The sequence below is a fragment of the Plecotus auritus genome, assembly GCF_963455305.1.
Source record: "Plecotus auritus genome assembly, chromosome: 1".
Lineage (NCBI taxonomy): Eukaryota > Metazoa > Chordata > Mammalia > Chiroptera > Vespertilionidae > Plecotus > Plecotus auritus.
Window position 1 is genome coordinate 98706422 of NC_137770.1, and position 19933 is coordinate 98726354.

The 19933-nt window shown below is 38.6% G+C and overlaps 1 protein-coding gene across 1 annotated transcript in view; it reads left to right on the top strand.

Moving 5' to 3' along the window:
• TTC6 (tetratricopeptide repeat domain 6) overlaps positions 1–19933 on the top strand; it is a gene marked incomplete at its 5' end in the record, with an annotated part of 255488 nt that overhangs the window by 186152 nt on the left and 49403 nt on the right. The window contains 7 exons of the mRNA XM_080653529.1: positions 954–1330; positions 4143–4605; positions 4902–5031; positions 6611–6783; positions 8458–8594; positions 15135–15304; positions 18153–18273. Of these exons, the coding sequence (XP_080509655.1) occupies positions 954–1330; positions 4143–4605; positions 4902–5031; positions 6611–6783; positions 8458–8594; positions 15135–15304; positions 18153–18273 (1571 nt within the window). The remainder of the gene's footprint in view (positions 1–953; positions 1331–4142; positions 4606–4901; positions 5032–6610; positions 6784–8457; positions 8595–15134; positions 15305–18152; positions 18274–19933) is intronic.

The window sequence follows — 19933 nt, forward strand, 5'->3', positions numbered from 1 at the left end:
CTTACAACCGTGATCGGCAAACTGCGGCTTGCGAGCCACATGCAGCTCTTTGGCCCCTTGAGTGTGGCTCTTCCACAAGTTTAAGTTTAAAAAATTTGGCTCTCAGAAGAAATTTCAATCATTGTACTGTTGATATTTGGCTCTGTGGACTAATGAGTTTGCCGACCACTGACTTACAATATTGACCTACACTTGCATCAGGCTCACATTTTAGAACAAAGCAAAGGTCAGAAAGTGCTAAATGGTAGAGCTAGTACTTTAAACCCACACCTCTTCTTACCAAATGAAATGGACTTCCTCTTTGCCAAGAATTCATAGGCATTTCTGAGCAGCTGGTTCTTATCTTCAGTGGCATTGACCCCTAGCTCCAAGGTGTTTCCACGCCCCCTCCTCTCTCCCAGAAAAATCTGATAGCTTTCTTGATTCTCCACATCAGTTGCTTCTAACTTGCTTGTAATCTGCCTAACTTTATCCTGCTTCTTATTATATTTCTGATATTCTTCTTTCTTATTGACTCGTTGATTCCTCTGTTTTGTATCCCTGGCCACTGACACTACTCTTAAAATTTATTTTATTGACATTTAACATATTAGTTTCAGGTATACAATAATTATTTGATATTTGTATATATTGTGAAATAATCACCACAGTAAGTCTAGTTAACATCCATTACCACATAGTTATACATTATTTTCTTGTGGTGAGAATTTTTAAGATCTACTTTCTTAACTTTCAAATATGCAAGACAGTATTTGATGCTATAATGCTGCACATTACATCCCAATTATTAACTTTATAAACTGACTTTTTAAAAACATCAAGAATACATGATTTTAAATTTTTTCAATAGTGACCAAACTACATTAATAGTAATTGTAATTGAATTAATTTTAAATATACATCAACTAAATTGATTTTATTTTTTTCTGCCTCTTTGTTTCCTCATTAATAAGAGAATAAATTCTGCAGTTGAACTGAGGAAGGAGGATACCATAGCTCCATTAGAGGTTAAGAATGACATGGAAAGCAGTATAAAAGAGGTGCTGTTTCAGAAAGCTAAGGAGTTGGAGCATCGTCAGAAGATTGAGCAAAATGAAACTGAGGAAACCACCCCTGTGAAAGAAAATATAGATAACATCTTAGATACCCTGGAGGACAGTCACAGTATGAGAAATCTGTCTCTTTCTCTCATTGAAGCATCTAGAAAAGCTGGCATTAGTTACATTGTTTACCCCAAGAAAAGGAAGATGAAATGGAAGAAAGCATTGAAATTCTCTAAACTTTCAACTGTGTTGACCGAGTTATCCAAGCCTCCGAAAGTTCTAAGCAGGTCTTGTTTAATCAATAATTGTTATATTTAAGAAATGCATTGTGGTTTTGGCTTTAACTTTATAATCACACTCATTGAACGTGGGGCTGATAAAAGGGCACGAAGGAGACTAAGTCAATTTGATGGCTAAATGAAATCTTTTAGAGGAAAGAAATAAAATCTACTAAGTTATTTTTCTGAAGTGATTTAGGACCAAAACCCAACCACTGCTCCAAACAAATATCCATTCAAAAGCCAAAATAGATTGCTGGAGTTGAACATTTAAAATTTTTTTGAACTATTGAATTGAGTAATAAATCAGATAGACAAATTTTTTTTTGTATGTTATGAGCCCTAATTCAGAGATCAACACAAAGAAATACTTTTTCTTCCACCTCGGAAGTAATAGTATCTTGTTTAGAAATATGGAGGGACCTAAATTAACGACAACTGAAAGTCCAGGTATGTTAATACTTAAGTGTTCAGGACATAACTTTCTTATGACCCAGACATTGTCAAAATAGTTTCCAAAAAGCTGTGGGCTTTGTTTTCTTTTAGTGTCCCCAAGTTGCAACAAATACTTCATTAAACTTATGCCCTTTTGAAAAGTAAAGACTTTCCTGATGATAGGAGAGTCACAAATGTTTTGTTCACTTTATAAATGCTAGTTCTGAAAAGCGTCCATTATATTTTAGTGTGGTGACTTATTGTCCCTTAGAAGACTGGAGGCTGGGGGATAACCCTATGTAGGTGTAAGTAGAGTAGAGATCAACCCTAGTGGAGAACGCCATTCAAGTACCAAGTTCTCTGCGCACTACTTAATGTTTGTTTACCCTGCAACAAATATATCTGGAAGGTTTTTTGTTAGATCATCTTTAGAAGACTTTAGCTAGGTTTTTCTATGTTGACAAATCAGAAGATTGCTTATACATTTTTGATACATTTTCTCTTTTCAAAGTATTATGAATCTTCACCATCCTAGAAAGGATACTACACAGCACCATTTTGCCATGACTGAAGTGACTTCTATCTATAAAGGATATTAGCAGATTCAACGCTGCTTCGGTGGGATGTTTTCCTGCTTCCTGGCCCTTTGTCATTTTGATTATAAAGTTTAACCATTTAAATAGATTTATTTGCTTTTTGCCCAACCGGCAGGCTCAGTAGTTGATGTCATGGTTCAATTCCCTATCAGGGCACATGCTCAGGTTGTGGGCTCGATCCCACATTGGGGACTGTGCAGGAGAGAGATGATTAATGATTCCCTCTCATCATTGATGTTCCTCTCTCTCTCATACTCTCCTTTCCTCTCTGAAATCAATAAGAATGTATTTTAAAAAAATAAAGAAATTGATTTGCTTTTTAATAACTAAATTTGAAATTTGTATAGGCAGAGGTAGAGGCAATAAAACAAACTATGGGAGTATTGATCTAAGATAATACATTAGTACAGCTTTCCTACTTTCTTTTTAAAAAAATCTTACATTAAATTACCACAGAATTGTAGTATGAAATAATTGTTATTTTAAAACAAGTTTATGAAACAACTTCAAAAATTTGTTATTTTTATAGGTTGAGATCTTTCTTTCACTAACCTTAACTTGGTTAATACAGAAATATCTTTCTTACCATTTTATATCAGCTCTTTAAGCTTGTTTAGACACATTCATTCTTGGCTACCTCCCAAACTTGGCTAGCACTTCCAAACTTGACCTGGTCCTGAAAATGAATCTGTGGTTTCAATCCTAGTTTTCTTGGCCTGTCTTGCTCTGCTACACACCCAAGACAGGCAGATTTTTTTTCTACAAGTAGGAGATGGATTATATCCCTAAGTACCATTAATCTATAATTTTCCTGATGGTCAAGTATTGCTTTTAGTATACTATGTTGGTGGATGATATGGGATGGAATGGGTCAGATCCAGAGATTTTCATTTAAACTTTATTACCATTATCTCCCTCAGAGTACACCTTATTTAGTTATTAAGTTGATTTATTGCCACTACACATTCTGGGACTAGGGGAATTATCACAGGATGGTCCCATGTCTCATTAGATCCACTGTTAGGTGGTTTCAGGCCAAGATTCTTTCTACCACTTGGCCTTCTTAATTCCCTAATTTCATTGATGGATTTCAGTGGCATCCATAGTGGGTATCTGTAGATCAGTATAAGTTTAGAGCCAGTATCTAATAAGCCCCAGAAGGTTTGGGTATTTACTCTTTCCCACATCTTTGGAAGCTTTTGGGGAATAATTCATTAAATATAGGGTGTCCCAAAAATGTACCCGCACACTTTAAATAATTATAAAGACAGTGTTTATTAAAATACATTTCATTTTCAAAATTGAGCTACTAGTTGTTAAAGTGTGTATACATTTTTTGGGACACCCTGTGTATCTTGGCCACATAGTAAGATCCTTCCTCAATGGGGCCTGGCCTCCTTGTCAGGTAAGTGGTTTTGGACTGTGAACTGGCTTAGGTCTGAAAGTTGGGTAAGAGGTTTCACCTAGAGGTGAAAACCTTCTAGGTGTTCTTAGATAAATAGTAAGTCAAAGAACATCTTAGCGGGCTGCCCATCTATCTCATTTAGTTATTGCCACAGATCCTTGTGAGTTAAAATACTGTGATTACCGTTCTGTCCCTGTGGTTTATTTTGGTCATTGTGACCATCAATTCCAGCTAATACACCACCAGAAATCTGTGTTTAACAAGTCTCTGGGTGACTTTGGTGAACAACAGAGAAATAGTAATTTTGTTTATGGTTGAGTTGATTTATTGATTATAGAAATAATTATATTTCTGTAAATTAAAAAGATCACTCTTTAAAACCTAGGTCAATGTCTCATGGAATCCTTCTGGAACAGAAGAAATATTTGCTCAAACTGCCTTTATATGAACGTCAATTTCGGTGCCCCAGCCTGCCTTCATGTTTAGATTTTGAAAAATTTGCCCAAAGTAAGGGAGGAATTCCAGAAAATAGTGACCTTCGAACATGGGTTCTTGATATATTCTCTAAGCAAATATCTCAGAAGACAACCAGAAAAGAGAAAGTTGTTAAAATAATTGTTCAGAAAGACTTTCCTGTCAAAGAGAAAGAACCGCCAAAACTAGAACTCAATGATTCTTTGAAGTGTGATCTTCCTCCAGAAGTCATTAAACATTATGAATCTGAAGTGAAGATCTTGACTAAAGAGCTAAATAATAAGAAAACATATTCTGCATTTTCATATTGTAGGCGTGGCGCTCTGTATAGGAAACTGGGGAAATTACAGAGTGCCATGGATGATCTACAGGAAGTAAGTTTATTTAATCAAAATGACTATGTTAACAATTTAAACTTGCATATAATTATATAGTAATTTTTACTAAAATTTTAAACAATTTGTAGTGTACCTTTCGGATTGTAAAATTATATTTATTGACATTTTCAAATAATAAATATCAAAAGTACTAGATTTTGTTTGACAGATTGGGAGGTACTATTTTATATCATACACATACAAAGCCAGTGGGATCAATAGTGCTTGAAATCTGATAGTATATTTTCCTTTAGTAAATCAACTTTAATTGAATTTATACATATATTTTCTAGGCTATATTCTTGGAACCACTGTTTCTCAATGCCTATTGGCACCGACATCTCATTTATCTTTTCCAAGACAAATTTAATGAAGCTTTGGATGACCTGAATTATATAACTAAATATAATAAAAATAATGCAGGTGGGTTGTCTGTGCAGACAGTTATATTAATTATATCTTTACCTAATCTGTGGTCATTTAATGGTATTATAAAGATACATAAATCAATAGACTGAGGTCTCTGAACAGGTTGTGACACTCCTAAGTTAAATTTACTAGACATAAATTTCAGACTCATATGATCCTACATTATTTTCAAAATAAGGGTTTGAAATGTGAATGTTTTTGGTATACATTACAATAAATTGGTTGCTTACTGTGTATCCCACAAGAAAAATATGTCTTTAAAAATTTTTAGCTATAGAAGTGATCCACAAGTCTTTTCTTAACCACAAATCTCTGAATTAGATTGTAGTGTTCCTAGGACTTTTTGGTTGGATGAAATCTACACATTTGACCTTATGTAACATACTAGAGGCCCGGTGCACAAAATTCGTGCAAGGTGGTGTGTGTCCCTCAGCCCAGCCTGCACCCTCTCCAATCTGGGATCTCTCGAGGGATGTCCAACTGCCCGGGCAGTCGGCCATCCCTCTCACAATCCAGGACTGCTGGCTCCCAACTGCTCGCCTGCCTGCCTTCCTGATTGCCCCTAACCGCTTCTACCTGCCAGCATGATCACCCCATAACCACTCCCCTGCCAGCCTGATTGATGCCTAACTGCTCCCCTGCGAGCCCAATTGCCCCTAACTGCTCTCCCCTGCAGGCCTGGTCACCCCTAACTGCCCTCCCTTGCAGGCCTGGTCACCCCTAACTGCCCTCCCCTGCAGGCTTGATTGTCCGCAACTGCCCTCCCTTGCAGGCCTGGTCCCTCCCAACTGCCTTCCCCTGCTGGCCATCTGTGGCAGCCATCTTGTGTCCACATGGGGGCAGCCATCTTGTGTGTTGGAGTGACAGTCAATTTGCACATCACTCTTTTATTAGATAGGATTCTAACCAACTCGAACTACTGACCATGAAACTTTTTGGGAATGAGAAAATGTCATACTCATCTCCATTTCCCAGCATCCACCACATATCCCTAGAATGTATCATGAGCTTAAAACTGCATAAAATTTTATGCCACCAAAATCTAACTTTACTAGAAACACTAAAAGATTATGAAATATTTCAGACATTCAAAAAAGTAATAGTTGCCGAAACCGGTTTGGCTCAGTGGATAGAGCATCAGCCTGCGGACTAAAAGGTCCCGGGTTCGATTCCGGTCAGGGGCATGTACCTTGGTTGTGGGCACATCCCCAGTGGGAGGTGTGCAGGAGGCAGCTGATCGATGTTTCTCTCTCATCGATGTTTCTAACTCTCTGTCCCTCTCCCTTCCTCTCTGTGAAAAATCAATAAAATATATTTAAAAAAAAGTAATAGTTAATTTTTATTACTTCAATTGAAATTGAAAATGCTTTTAACCATAAATGAATATTTGTACAGACTTTGAGAAAAAATTTTTATTTTTGGGAGGAAAAACACCCCACAAACTCCTTGCATTAAATGGTTAAGAAAGTATAATATTCTAAGACTAGATTTTTGGAGAAAGAGGGATTAATCTTTAAAATTTTCCCTTTAAAAGGACTGTAAAACTAAATTGTTCATTTTATATTTTCTTTAGAGGCATATTTGTCAAAGGCAGAAATTTTCAGGAAAAGAAAAGATGTTACTCTGGCAATTCTAAATTATACCCAGGCAATCAAGTTGAAGCCCATGGATGCTGATATATATTTCAGGAGGGGTGAGATGTATGAATTAACAAACAAATTGCTGGCCATTGATGACTTTTCTACAGTAAGTTGTATCACATATAATGTTGCCATTATTTATATGTTTTAGTTTATAATATTCTTGTCCTAATATTATAGCCAAATGTATAATCAAAATTAATTTATTATAGGTTAGGACCTAGGGCATTCATACTGGAATTAATATTACTACTATGTCAAATATTTAAAACTATTATTATTAGTGAATGAATGGATTTAATCAAAGAGTTGAGTTTTGGAGATTTGAGTCAATCCTGAGGGGGGGTTGACTTTTCTAGGAAACCTTTGAAAATTGCTTCTTACCTTTAAACAATAGAGAAAACCATTTTCCACTAAACTATTGAGACACAGCTGATTCTCTTCTGCAGCAAACCCATCTGCTTCTAAAGAAGCTGTGTTCACTCGCTCACTCACTCGTTCATTCACAAATATTTATTGACTAAGGCATTCTATAATGTAGTGAATAAATCTTCATGAATAAAATAGACATGCTTCCTGCTTATATGGAGCCTATAGTTTAAAGGACAGAGATTAAAGAAATAAATACATAGGTAAATATATAATTACAAATGATGGTAACTCCTATAAAGAAAATAAAAAGATGGGGGAGTAATTTGCATTTGGTATGGGATATCAGGGAATTCCCTTCAGGAAGTGAACTTTTGGCTGAATTGTACATTGAGACTCTATATAATCACGCTAAATATTCCACTGAATGCAGAATAATTTTAACCTTGATCTCCTGATTTTTAACTCTAAATTCTTAGTTCTTAGTACAGTTGTGAATTTACAAGTTATTTAAATAATTTATCTTTTCATTTTCCCAACTGCCATGTTTCTTAATCCTTGATGGTTAGCCATATACTTGACATCATTTTTGCTTCAAGAGATTATAAGTTTGATAACCATTGGTCTTGAATAAAATCTTTTCAATATTTTCTTTTGAAGATATTGAAATCATTAGATTATCTATTTTGTTCATTTCTTCCATCTGGCACCAATAGTTTAAAAATTGACTAATGAAGTAACATAAGGTCAAACAAACTTCAAAATCTTTAGTTTTTTTTTGTTTCCCTATTTTAAAAATACTTGATAATTTTTATGCTTCATTCCCGCCACCCCCGGTATCAATGGTGAGGAGCTTCATAACTGAGTATACAATGATTTGGCCTATATGTCAATATGAAATGAATGAATCATGCCAATACCAATTCATTTGTTTTTACAATTTTAGGGATTAGATTAATCCATATTTTATTTGGTAGAATCAGCTTTGGGGTATTCAGTCTAATATGTAGATAATCAGTCTAATATGTATTATCTTTAATTGGGATAAAATGCTGAGGTAAAATCGATAGAGCCAATATAACACAAATTAAACAATTCACTTATGAAATTTTATCTGTAAAAATTTCAGTGGGGTAAAGCCTTGTTGCTTGTATATGCCATTTTAGTTCTCTTTCAGAAAACCTCCTCTTTCTAGAACTTGATGATAAGTGGATTTCCTAAAGACATGATTTTTAAGTGCAAATCTAAAAATTTTTGCATCTGCAGTACTTTGCTTTTATATAATCTGAAGTTTAAAATGTGGCTGTAGTCCATTTAATTTCCACATTCATATGTTTTCTTGTTTGTCTTTTCCCCATTATGTGATGTGATTTTGTGTCTCCCCTCCAACCTAACACCCCTCCCCATGTAGTGCATTTTTTATGATCCCAAAAGAACAGCCGCATTATTGAAGCGTGGAATGTTTTACTATGAAAATGAAAACTGGAATGCAGCCATACAGGATTTTACAGCCTTGTTAAACATAGATCCCCAAAATTCTCAAGCAAGGTAAGAATTATTTTACATGTAATTTTTGAAATTATAGTATTTTTTGAAATACATTCTCAGGAAAGAAAATTGCTTGAAATACATCAGACAGCCCTTTAAAAATATGTATCTATTTTCAGCGACCTCAGTGAAGAAAATCTTTACTATACCCTAACAGTAGTGGTTAATTTAATTTAATAAGGCATAAATTTAGTTTCATTAGCATTTTCTAAATACCAGTTACATGCATGTGCTGTGGGGTGGAAGCAGGCCTGGAGAGGTCAATGGGGAAAAAAGGAGACATACATAAAACTTTCGCCAATAAAGAATTTAAAAAGTAAAAATAAATCAAAAAAGAGAAAAAAAGAATAAAAATAAAATCTTTAAAAATGAACTATAAAAATAAAGAAATAAATACTAGTTACATTATTAATTTTTAATGTATTGGCTTATGTTTTTATTCTTTCTTTTTTTTTTTATTGTCTAAAGTTTTACATATGTCTCCTTTTTCCCCAAATGACCCCCCCGCAGCCATTCCCACCCTGAGCAAGCCCCCACCGCCCCAGTGTCTGTGTCCATTGGTTATGCTAATATGCATGCATACAAGTCCTTTGGTTGCTCTCTAACCCTCCCGCCTACCATTTGTCTCTAGATCGATCTATTCTTATTCATCAAATTATGTTGATCATTATATCCCACATATGAGTGAGATCATGTGATATTTATCTTTCTCTGACTGGCTTATTTCGCTTAGCATAATATTCTCCAGTTCCATCCATGTTGTTGCAAATGTTAAAAGTTCCTTCTTTTTTATAGCGACATAGTATTCCATTGTGTAGATGTACCACAGTTTTTTAATCCACTCATATTGCTGATGGGCACTTAGGCTGTTTCCAAATCTTAGCTATGGTAAATTGTGCTGCTATGAACATAAGGGTGCATATATCCTTTCTGATTGCTGTTTCTGGTTTCTTGGGATATAGTCTTAGGAGTGGGATTACTGGGTCAAATGGGAGTTCCATTTTTAACTTTTTGAGGAAACTCCATACTGTTCTCCACAGTGGCTGCACCAGTCTGCATTCCCACCAGCAGTACAGAGGGTTCCTTTTTCTCCACATCCTTGCCAGCACTTGTCATTTGCTGATTTGTTGATAGCCATTCTGACAGGTGTGAGATGATACCGCATTGTCATTTTGATTTGCATCTCTTGGATGACTAGTGACTTTGAGCATGTTTTCATATGTCTCGTGGCCTTCTGTATGTCCTCTTTCAAAAAGTATCTATTTAGGTCCTTTGCCCATTTTTTTAATAGATTGTTTATCTTCCTTTTGTTAAGTTGTATGAGTTCCCTGTAAATTTTGGAGATTAAACCCTTATCTGAGACTAGAGACCTGGTGCACAAGATTCATGCACTTGGGGCGGTGGGGGGGAAGGGGGGCGCTTCAGCCCGGCCTACACCCTCTTGCAGTCCGGGAGCCCTTGGGGGATGTCCAACTGACAGCTTAGGTCCACTCCTCGTGCCACCGCTGTGCTCACCAGCCATAAACCATGAGCCCAGCTTCTGGCTGAGTAGTGCTCCCCTTATGGGAGCGCACTGACCACCAGGGGGCAGCTCCTGTGTTGATCATGTGCCCCCTGGTGGTCAGTGTGCATCATAGCAAATGGTCATTCCACCATTTGGTCGATTTGCACATTACCCTTTTATTATATAGGACTTGAGGCCCGGTACACGAAATTTGTGCGCGGGCACAGTCCCTAGGTCTGGCCTGCGATCAGGGCCATCTTCCCCAGCTGCCTGCAGCTGGCCCTACCCCCCACCGCTACCCACCCCCAGTTTCCCGTTTGCCATCGGGGGATCAGTGCCTGATGGCCGGGGGAGGGGACTAAGAGGTTGGCTGTTCCCGCCCGCTTGCCAGCCACACCCCTGCAGCGGGTGGCCATTAGGCAATCAGAGTCTGCTGGCTGGGGAAAGAGACCAAGAGGTGGTCAATGCGCCTCATAGTCACTGGTCCAGTGGTCGTTCTGGTCATTCTGCCATTAGGGTCAATTTGCATATTATCCTTTTTATTATATAGGATAGAGGCCTGGTGCATGGGTGGGGGCCGGCTGGCCTAACCTGAAGGGGGCTTCAGATTGGGGTGGGGGTCAGCCTGGCGAGGAGTCTGGGCAGTTTGTAGGCCAGCCATGCCCCCGATCGGGGTTGGGGTTCCCACTGGGGGTGGGCTGGTCTGGGTGAGGAGTCTGGGGCAGTTTGCAGGCCAGCCATGCCCCTGATCAGGGTGGGGGTCCCTGCATGGGGGTGGGGCCGGCCTGGGCAAGGGGCCTGGGGTACTTTTCAGACTGGCCACACCCACAATTGGGGTAGGAGGTCCTTGTTGTGGGATGAGACCGGAGGCCTGGGTGAGGAGCCTGGGATAGTTTGTAGGCCAGCCACGCCCCCGATCGGGGTTGGGGTCCCCACTAGGGGGCAGGATGGCCTGGGCAAGGGGCCATGGGTGGTTTGCAGGCTGGCTATGCCCCTGGATTTGTCAGGAAGGACGTCCGGTCTAATTAGCATATTACCCTTTTATTAGTATAGATAGCATTGGCGAATATGTTCTTCCATGCAGTGGGCTTTCTTGTTGTTCTGTTGATAGTTTCTTTTGCTGTGCAGAAGCTTTTTATTTTGATGTAGTCCCATTTGTTTATTTTCTCCCTTGTTTCCATTGCCCTAGGAGCTGTGTTGGTAAAGATATTTTACCGATATATATATCTGATATTTTGCTTCATATGGAGTCTTCTAAGACTTTTATGGTTTCCCATCTTACATTTAAGTCTTTTAACCATTTTGAGTTTATTTTTGTGTATGGTGTAAGTTGGTGATCTAGTTTCATTTTTTTTTTTGCATGTATCTGTCCAATTTTCCCAACACCATTTATTGAAGAGACTGTCAATTGTATGTTCTTGCATCCTTTGTCAAATATTAATTGAGCATAATGGCTTGGGTCAATTTCTGCGTTCTCTCTTCTGTTCCATTGGTCTATATGTCCTTGTGCCACTACCAGATAGTTTTGAGAAGAGTGCCTTTGTAATATAGCTTGATATCTGGTATTGTGATCCCTCCAACTTTGTTCTTCTTTCTCAGAATTGCAGTGGCTATTCAGGGTCTTTTTTAAAATTTCAGATGGTTTTTTAATTGTTTTTCTTTTTGGTTCTCTGATTGAGTGATTTTTCCTACCCAATCTTCTAATTCACTGATCTGATCCTCAGCTTCCCCTAATCTGTCTATTCCTTCCTATGTGTTCTTTATTAGTCCTGTGTCATTCTTTGTTTCCTCTCATTTTTTGTTCTCTTTTCATAGTTACTATATCTTTTCTCATACTCTTGAACATCTTTGCCATCATTATTCTGAACTTATATCAGATACATTTCTTATCTCATTTTCATTTATCTCTTCTTCTGGAGAATTCTCTTGTTCTTTCTTGTTTTTTTAATTATTTTTTTTTTGTCCCCCCATTTGGGCTGCCTGTTTGGGTTTGTGTCTGTGCCTTAGGTAGATCTGCTATGACTCCAAGCCTGTAGTGCCCGACAATGTTAGGTGTTGGTTCTGACTGGCTCCGAGTATCCAGTTTGTGGCGGTCAGCAATCCACAGCTAGTGGCTCCCTCTGTTGGGACTGGATGCCTTGGGAAAGGACCAAGATGTGCACCAGTGTCTGCTTTTCCTAGCCCCAGGCAAAGACTCAAAGTCTCCAGAGATCCACCTCTGCCTGCAGTTTGATTGTTATCAGCCTTGGTTGGCCTCAAGCTATTGACCTCAGGGTGGGGTCATCCAAACAGGTGTGACAACTGCCTTTCACCCAAGCCAAAACCACCTGGATAGCAAGATTCATCCAAGAAAAATGTCCTCTGCAGAGTGAGGAAAGACTTAGCCCAAGAAACCAGGTGTTTGCCCTCCAAGCTCCAATCCCAGAGACCCCAACCCAAGATTCTCCTTACACAGCTCCAATTCACTCTCTCGTCCCTCTGCCAGAGCCCAAGGTGAGTGGCTACACATGAAATTTTAATTGGTCCTTTAAGAGGGTGCCTGCTGCTTTTTACAGACAGGTGTTATGTGCTCATCTTTCTCAGTTCTGGTGCTCTGGGTTGGGGAGCCCACCTTGGGATTTAAGACCCCATAGTTCTCGGTGGGAACTCCTCACAGCTGAGATATCCCTCTGGACCTTCAGCTGCTGTCTGTGGGAGCCTGGCCACCCCTTTCACATCTCCATCTCTGCACTTCATACAAGTCTCTTATGCGGTCTTCGCTTTCCGTCCTAGGTTATCAGTTAGTCTTCAGTAGATTTTTCAGGGTGTTTTTCTCTGTATTTTAGTTGTATTTCCTGTGTGGTCCTAGGAGAGTGTCAATGTAGTTTCCATTTACTCCACTGCCATTTTTAATCTCTCCAACATGTCTTAAAGTTTAGGTAAAAAAAATATTTTGCTCTAGGATAAAATATCCTGGCTGTCAGGTGCTTAGTGCTTTTGAAAGACCTCTGTTACTAGTCTACCAATATACTGGCTATATCTTTTTATTTTTTAAAATTGATTTTTAGAGAGAGGAATTGAAAGAGAGAGATTGAAACATAACTATGAGAAACATAGATCAACTGCCTCCCATGTGTGCTCTGACCAGGAATCGAACTCACCACCTTTTGATGTATGGGACGATCCCCCAACCAACTAAGCCACACTGACCAGGACCTGGCTGCATTCTCTTCTCCAAATGCTATTGTTTTCCTAATATAACCTTTTTTTAGCATCTTTTATATTCTCCCTGGATTTATTTTCTTCAGAGCAGACTAGCTATTCCTCCTGTTTTACCTTTATTTCTAAAAGCTGATTTGCTTTACATTAAATGATTAAAGATGGGATTTTCAGAAAATGATATAGTTGTGATAATTTTGAGTATAAGTCAATAATAATGATAATTTTGAAATTAGAGTCAAAGTTATTGCAGATAGAATCCAATTCACGCAACTGATGTAATAGCTCTTATTCATGTAGAGCAGCTTCCCATTTACGTGGGCATATCTTCAATGTCAAGGGAAAGTACCATAATAATTCTACCCAGTGACAATGATGCCCATTTTGTTCAAAATGGATTATTTGATTTTTCTACAAAATGATCTTGTATAATTTAGGGCCTTACATTTTGGGTACTCAAAAATAATAAAAATGTTTAAATCTGATACTTATGTTTATTGATACACCTCTCTGATACATATAAGAAATATAATAATATTAGTAATAAAATAATTAATATGGAGCATATTATTAATAAGCATATTATTATATACAATAAAGTATAATTTATTTATTTATAAAAAGTTTATATCCCTTTTGCTATTAACATTATGATCAATCTTTCTTAGAAATCAAGGAGAAATAATCACTATTAATTTATTTTAATGAGAGAGAGAAAGAGAGAGTTATAGAGAGAGGTTTGTTGTTCTACTTATTCATGCATTCATTAGTTGATTCTTGCATGTGCCCTGAACCGGCAACCTTGGCCAATCAGGATGATGCTCTAACCATTGAGATACCTGGTCAGGGCCATTCACAAACTTTTTTAAAATTTCTTTATTGATTAAAGTATTACATATGTGTCCTTATTCCCCTATTGCCCCCCCACCTTCCATTTATGCCCCCACCCCCCTGTTGTCTGTGTCCATTGATTAGGCTTATATGCATGCATATAAGTCCTTTGGTTGATCTCTCCCTCTTATCCCCACCATCCCCTACCTTCCCTGAGGTTTGATGTTCTGATTGATATTTCTCTGTCTCTGGATCTATTTTTGTTCATCAGTTTATGTTGTTCATTATATTCCACAAATGAGTGAGATCATATGATATTTATCTTTCTCTGCCTGGCTTATTTCACTTAGCATAATGCTCTCCATCTCCATCCATGTTGTTGCAAATGGTAAGAACTCCTTCTTTTTTACCACAGCGTAGTATTCCATTGTGTAGATGTACCACAGTTTTGTAATCCACTCATCTGCTGATGGGCACTTAGGCTGTTTCCAAATCTTAGCTATGGTAAATTGTGCTGCTATGAACATAGGGGTGCATATATCCTTTCTGATTCATGTTTCTAGTTTCTTGGGATATATTCCTAGAAGTGGGATCACTGGGTCAAATGGGAGTTCCATTTTCAGTTTTTTGAGGAAACTCCATACTGTTCTCCACAGTGGCTGCACCAGTCAGCACTCCCACCAGCAGTGCACGAGGGTTCCTTCTTCTCCACATCCTCACCAGCACTTGTCTTTTGTTGATTTGTTGATAATAGCCATTCTGACAGGTGTGAGATGGTACTGCATTGTTGTTTTTATTTGCATCTCTCTCATGATTAGTGACTTTGAGCAGGTTTCCATATGTCTCTTGGCCTTTCTTCTGTCTTCTTTCGAAAAGTGTCTATTTAGATCAGTTGCCCATTTTCAATCACAAATTTTTAAATATGAAATTAATTGTATAGGTTTGCCAAAAAGAGAAAATATCTGTTCTGCAATACATGTTAAGATGAACTTCTTTTCTCTTTCTAGGACATACCGAGGGAGAGCATATTTTAAACGGCAGTTTTATAAGCAAGCAACTCAAGATTTTTCTGTTGCAATTCACTTGGATCCTAATAACTGGCTAGCATTTTATTATAGAGGCTGCTTATTTAGAAAGAGTAACCCTTTTAGAGCACTACAGGATTATAGTGTTTCAGGTACTTCATTTTCAACTGCACATATAAAGGATGATTAATATAATATGTATATTACTAGAGGCCCAGTGCACGAAATTCATGCATGGGGGTGGGAAGGGTGTTCCTCAGCCCAGCCTGCACCCTCTCCAATCTGGGACCCCTCGGACATCCCTCTCACAATCCAGGACCGCTGGCTCCTAACCACTCGCCTGCCTGCCTGCCTGATTGCCCCTAACTGCCTCTGCCTGCTGGCCTGATAGCGGCCTAACCACGCCCCTGCCAGCCTGATTGCCCCTAACCACCTCTGCCTCGGCCCCTGCCACCATGGCTTTGTCCGGAAGGACGTCAGACGTCTGGAAGATGTCTGGTTGGCTGGTGTAATTAGCATATTACCCTTTTATTAGTATAGATTATATAGTTATATATATATACCTATGTATTAATTTATATATGTTCATATATATTTATAAGCTACAATAGTTTAACTAAAAATGTTTCTAATATGCACTTTTAATGTATGTGAGTATATATGTATTTACCCGGGTGTATAATTGTGGCAAAAAGAGAATATCATACCAAAGAAATACCTTTCTACATCTTGAGTCCTGAGGATATTTCTGGAAATTTAAGATTTATTTCCTAGTCAGCTTGCTAAATAGTAGTGAATTATCCTGGTGGGCTATGTCTTACTACATAAGCCAAGCCCATGGATTAGTCCAATTCAGAATTTTTTAATCCTTAAACTAAAAATGGGCTTGGAGAATCTTCAATAAGAGGATGGGAACAGCCATTTCCTCCTTACCCTATTATCAGTGCATTCTTGGTGTATGAATATGCCCAGCACAATCTGGGCATAGAGTAAGTGCTCAAGAAACAATCCCCATCTGAATAAATTAGCCCATCCTAACTAGCAAACTCCACCCAACCCTCCAAACATGATTATGGTCACCTGGGTGCAAAGTGCTAGAATCCTAGATGAGGCTATCTCCAAAGATTAAGAGAAGACTAGACTCACAAAGCAATACAGAGCTTCTCAAGGCAGGCAATCTAAGGTGATTGTTACTTGATGTCTCTAAATCCATTTACTTTCTGACATTACCCTTTCCATAAATATAAAAATAAAATAACTCAAATCTCACTCTACGTGTTGAGAGGAGTCTAGTGTCCTTCCTTCTATTTCTGGGATTTCTTGGAAGAGAGGGCTTCGGATTCCTGTTTAATTCTCCTATAATCTTTGTAGCTAATTTTTGCCCTCTGATTCTGCATTTTTGTTGTTGTTGCTTATCCACTTATTTCTTGTGGCCACTGTCTGTTACTGAACATTTTAGGGTTCAAAGGATAAAGTTAGCATAGACAATTTAATTGTGAAGGTCAAACACCCTTATTTCTGTAAGTTTATCTAACTCTGTCAGCTCTGTCCATCTGCCATCTGGCTGAACCCCTTCCACCCTGGCCTCTGAAGGCCCCTTTCTTATGTTCCCCTCTTCTCCATATTTTGGGCTTCTCACCCCCTCTTTTCTAAGCTATCACAATAATATAAAATCCTTGACATTTAATTATTCAGGACAGACCAGCTTGATTTGGGCCATAATACTTTCCTAGTCTAGCATAAAGAGTTTTCTCTTCCACAATCAAAAAGGATCTTCTGGGTGTTTTTTTTTAAGCTAATAATAACATCTAACATTTATTGGACATTTTTTATTTGTAAAGCATTATTCTAAGTGCTATATATAGAGTGTCTCAATTAATATTCAAAATAATGCTGTGACGGGGGTATCAGTATAATTCCTATTTTACTGATGAGAGAACCCAGGTACAGAGAAGTTAAGTGATTCTAATAATTGTTTCATTAGGAAGAATTTTTCCATTTTTCTAGAGCAACCACCAAAACTGCAACCCACTTTCTCCTTGCTAGCCAATCATACTGTGAACTGGACAGTCAGCTTTCCTTCAAGTGATTATTTACTTAATCTATATGAGCTTTTTTTTTTTTTTTCTTTTTTGTACTAGGTATACTTTCCAAAATCTAGTACTGTGAATATTTGTGTCCCAGACTGTGAGCACAATGCACATTTTTTTTGATAAAACTTTCCCTTCTTAGCTGAGAAGCTTAGAAGACATAGATCAAACAGTGTGGAAAACCCATCTAATTCAGTAGCATGTTTTTGAAAGTGGAAGGGGAATCAGTAAACGGGGAGACGTGAGATGACCCTTAGACTGGTTACTGATGAGAGCCACAAACCTGGAGTATTTAGAGGAGGCTCTTTTGCCTGATGTTTCTGTTATCTGGGACATGCAGAGTCATTATGTGCCTTAACTCCAAGTTCTGCTTCCATTGGAGAAGTCTCTTTGAGCACCAACCCTTTATGTGTGTCAGCTGGAACTCTGCTGTGTGCCCAGTCTGCACTTGCACTAGGGCCTGTTCTTTGGTCATCAAGGGTAATGGCTGCAATCCACTGAAATGAATCGGAATCCACTGACGGCAATCCACTGAAATGAATTGGAAGATAGCATTTAGATTCTAGGCCCATCTTTGCCCTTGATTTACATCACAACCATGGTCAGTGTACCCAGCCCATCCCACTGGACCCTAATCTCTTCACCTATAAAGTGAGGGGCCTATCATAGATTTCCACCAGGATTTTTCCAGCTCTAATGAGTTTGTGAACCATGAGAACCACATTGATACTCACAAACAAATACATTTTAAATGAATACTATTTTGTACTCTTCAAATAAGTACACTCATTGTATACATGTTTTCCTTTATATAATGTTAAAAAAAAAGAAGTAGGAAGGGTATAGACTAAAATATAGCTCAGATATGTTTGTTCAAAACATAAATAAGAGATATGTTTTTATTTTTAAGCTCTCATAAATGATGGCTATGAGAATCTTGGTTGTTTCCTACATCGGGGCATACTCTATGCAGATCTAAAACTTTGGTTGCTGGCAATTTGTGACTTTGAAACTGTTATTTCTTTAGAAAGGTAGGTTTTCCTTTCCATTTTTACTAATATCCTTTTTGTGTAAAATTTTTAATAAACAATGAAAGAAAAAGCTTTTCCCCCTCATCATTAATAACTTGGTAAAAAATGATATAATTATGCAGTTATGCTAGAATTAGAATATTACTTCTAAAAATAAGATTACTTCTAAAATAAGACCTGTTGTTAACATCTGTTTTGCCTCAGATGGTTTTGAAAACTTTAGAGATTGAATGGGTTTATGAGGAATTAAATCCATGAATGACAAAATAAACCCCACAAGTTTTTTAAAAGCAGGTTGGAGGTGCCCAGGTTAGAGCTTTTTAAAGTTAACTTTATGTAACACTGTCATCAAGTTTTAAAATAATCTACATATGTAAAAGCCTAAGTGATCATTGCAACCGAATGGATGACCTAACAGGCTGCGTGGGGTGACTAGGCCAGCAGGGGGGTTAGTGAGGGGCGACCAAACGACCGAACAGCAGGTTGCATGGGGTGACTAAGCCCACAGGGGAGGCAGTTGGGGGTGATCAGGCAGGCGGGGGGGGGGCAGTGAGGGGCAACAAGGACAGCAGAGGGGGGCAGTGAGGGGTGACTGGGCTGGCAGGGGGGTCAGTTGGGGGTGACCAGGCTGGCATGGGGGGCAGTAAGGGGCGACCAGGCTGGTGGGGGGCAGTTAGGGGTAACCAGGCTGGCGGGGGAGGGCAGTTGGGGCCTACCAGGCCAGCAAGGGGGCAGTTAGGGGAGACCAGGCTGCCAGGAGGGCAGCTGAGGGTGACTAGGCTGACAGGCAGGGCATTTGGGGGTGACCAGGCCAGCAGCGGGGGGCAGTTAGGGGCAATCAGGCAGGAGGGCAGGTGAGCAGTTAGGAGCCAGCAGTCCCAGATCAGGCCTAAACTGGCAGTCGGAACATCCCTGAGGGGTCCCGGATTGGAGAGGGTGCAGGCTGGGCTGAGGGTGCACTGGACCTCTAGTGAGAAAATATTCTGCTTGATATATCATTGCTATGCACAACACACAACTCAATAGAAGGAAACCTCTATTTAGAACTTCTGACTTCATTTTACTTAGTAAAACAAAAGGAAAAAAAGCCAATAACATTTAGAACTAGTGTGTATAAGGAAGGAACACAGACTGAAAGCTATATACACTAGTCAGAAAGTTAAGCTATAAAGATTTAATTAAATATTCCTCCCTTTCCCCAATGAAACATTTATTCAAATGGAAGATGTCAGAAAGAGTAATAAAGCATGGGGATTCCATGCTAACCACCAGGCATAAGTATTGTTTACTTAGCTTATCAATAAGGCAAATTTTGCACTTGTCCAGGAAAGTCATGGAGTATGGCTCCATAATAGCCACAGTGATTTTCTTTTGGATATTTTTGAGCCAGAAATGGAAAGACAAGAGTTTCAGTTGTAAAAAGCTGAAACATGGGCAATAAGAACTTTGGCATCTTTTAGGTAAGGGGACAGGGCTTCCATGAAGTTGGGCTGTAGGATGTGTGGTTTCCTCATTTTGAAACACGGGAATTGAATAGGTAATTTCTAAGGTCATTTACATACTGAAAATTGTTTTACTCTCAGAGAGAAAACATTTATTTGCTCTAGAAAAGAAGCTGGGTTAATACCTATGTGGAGAGGATATTTAACCACAAGCCTTG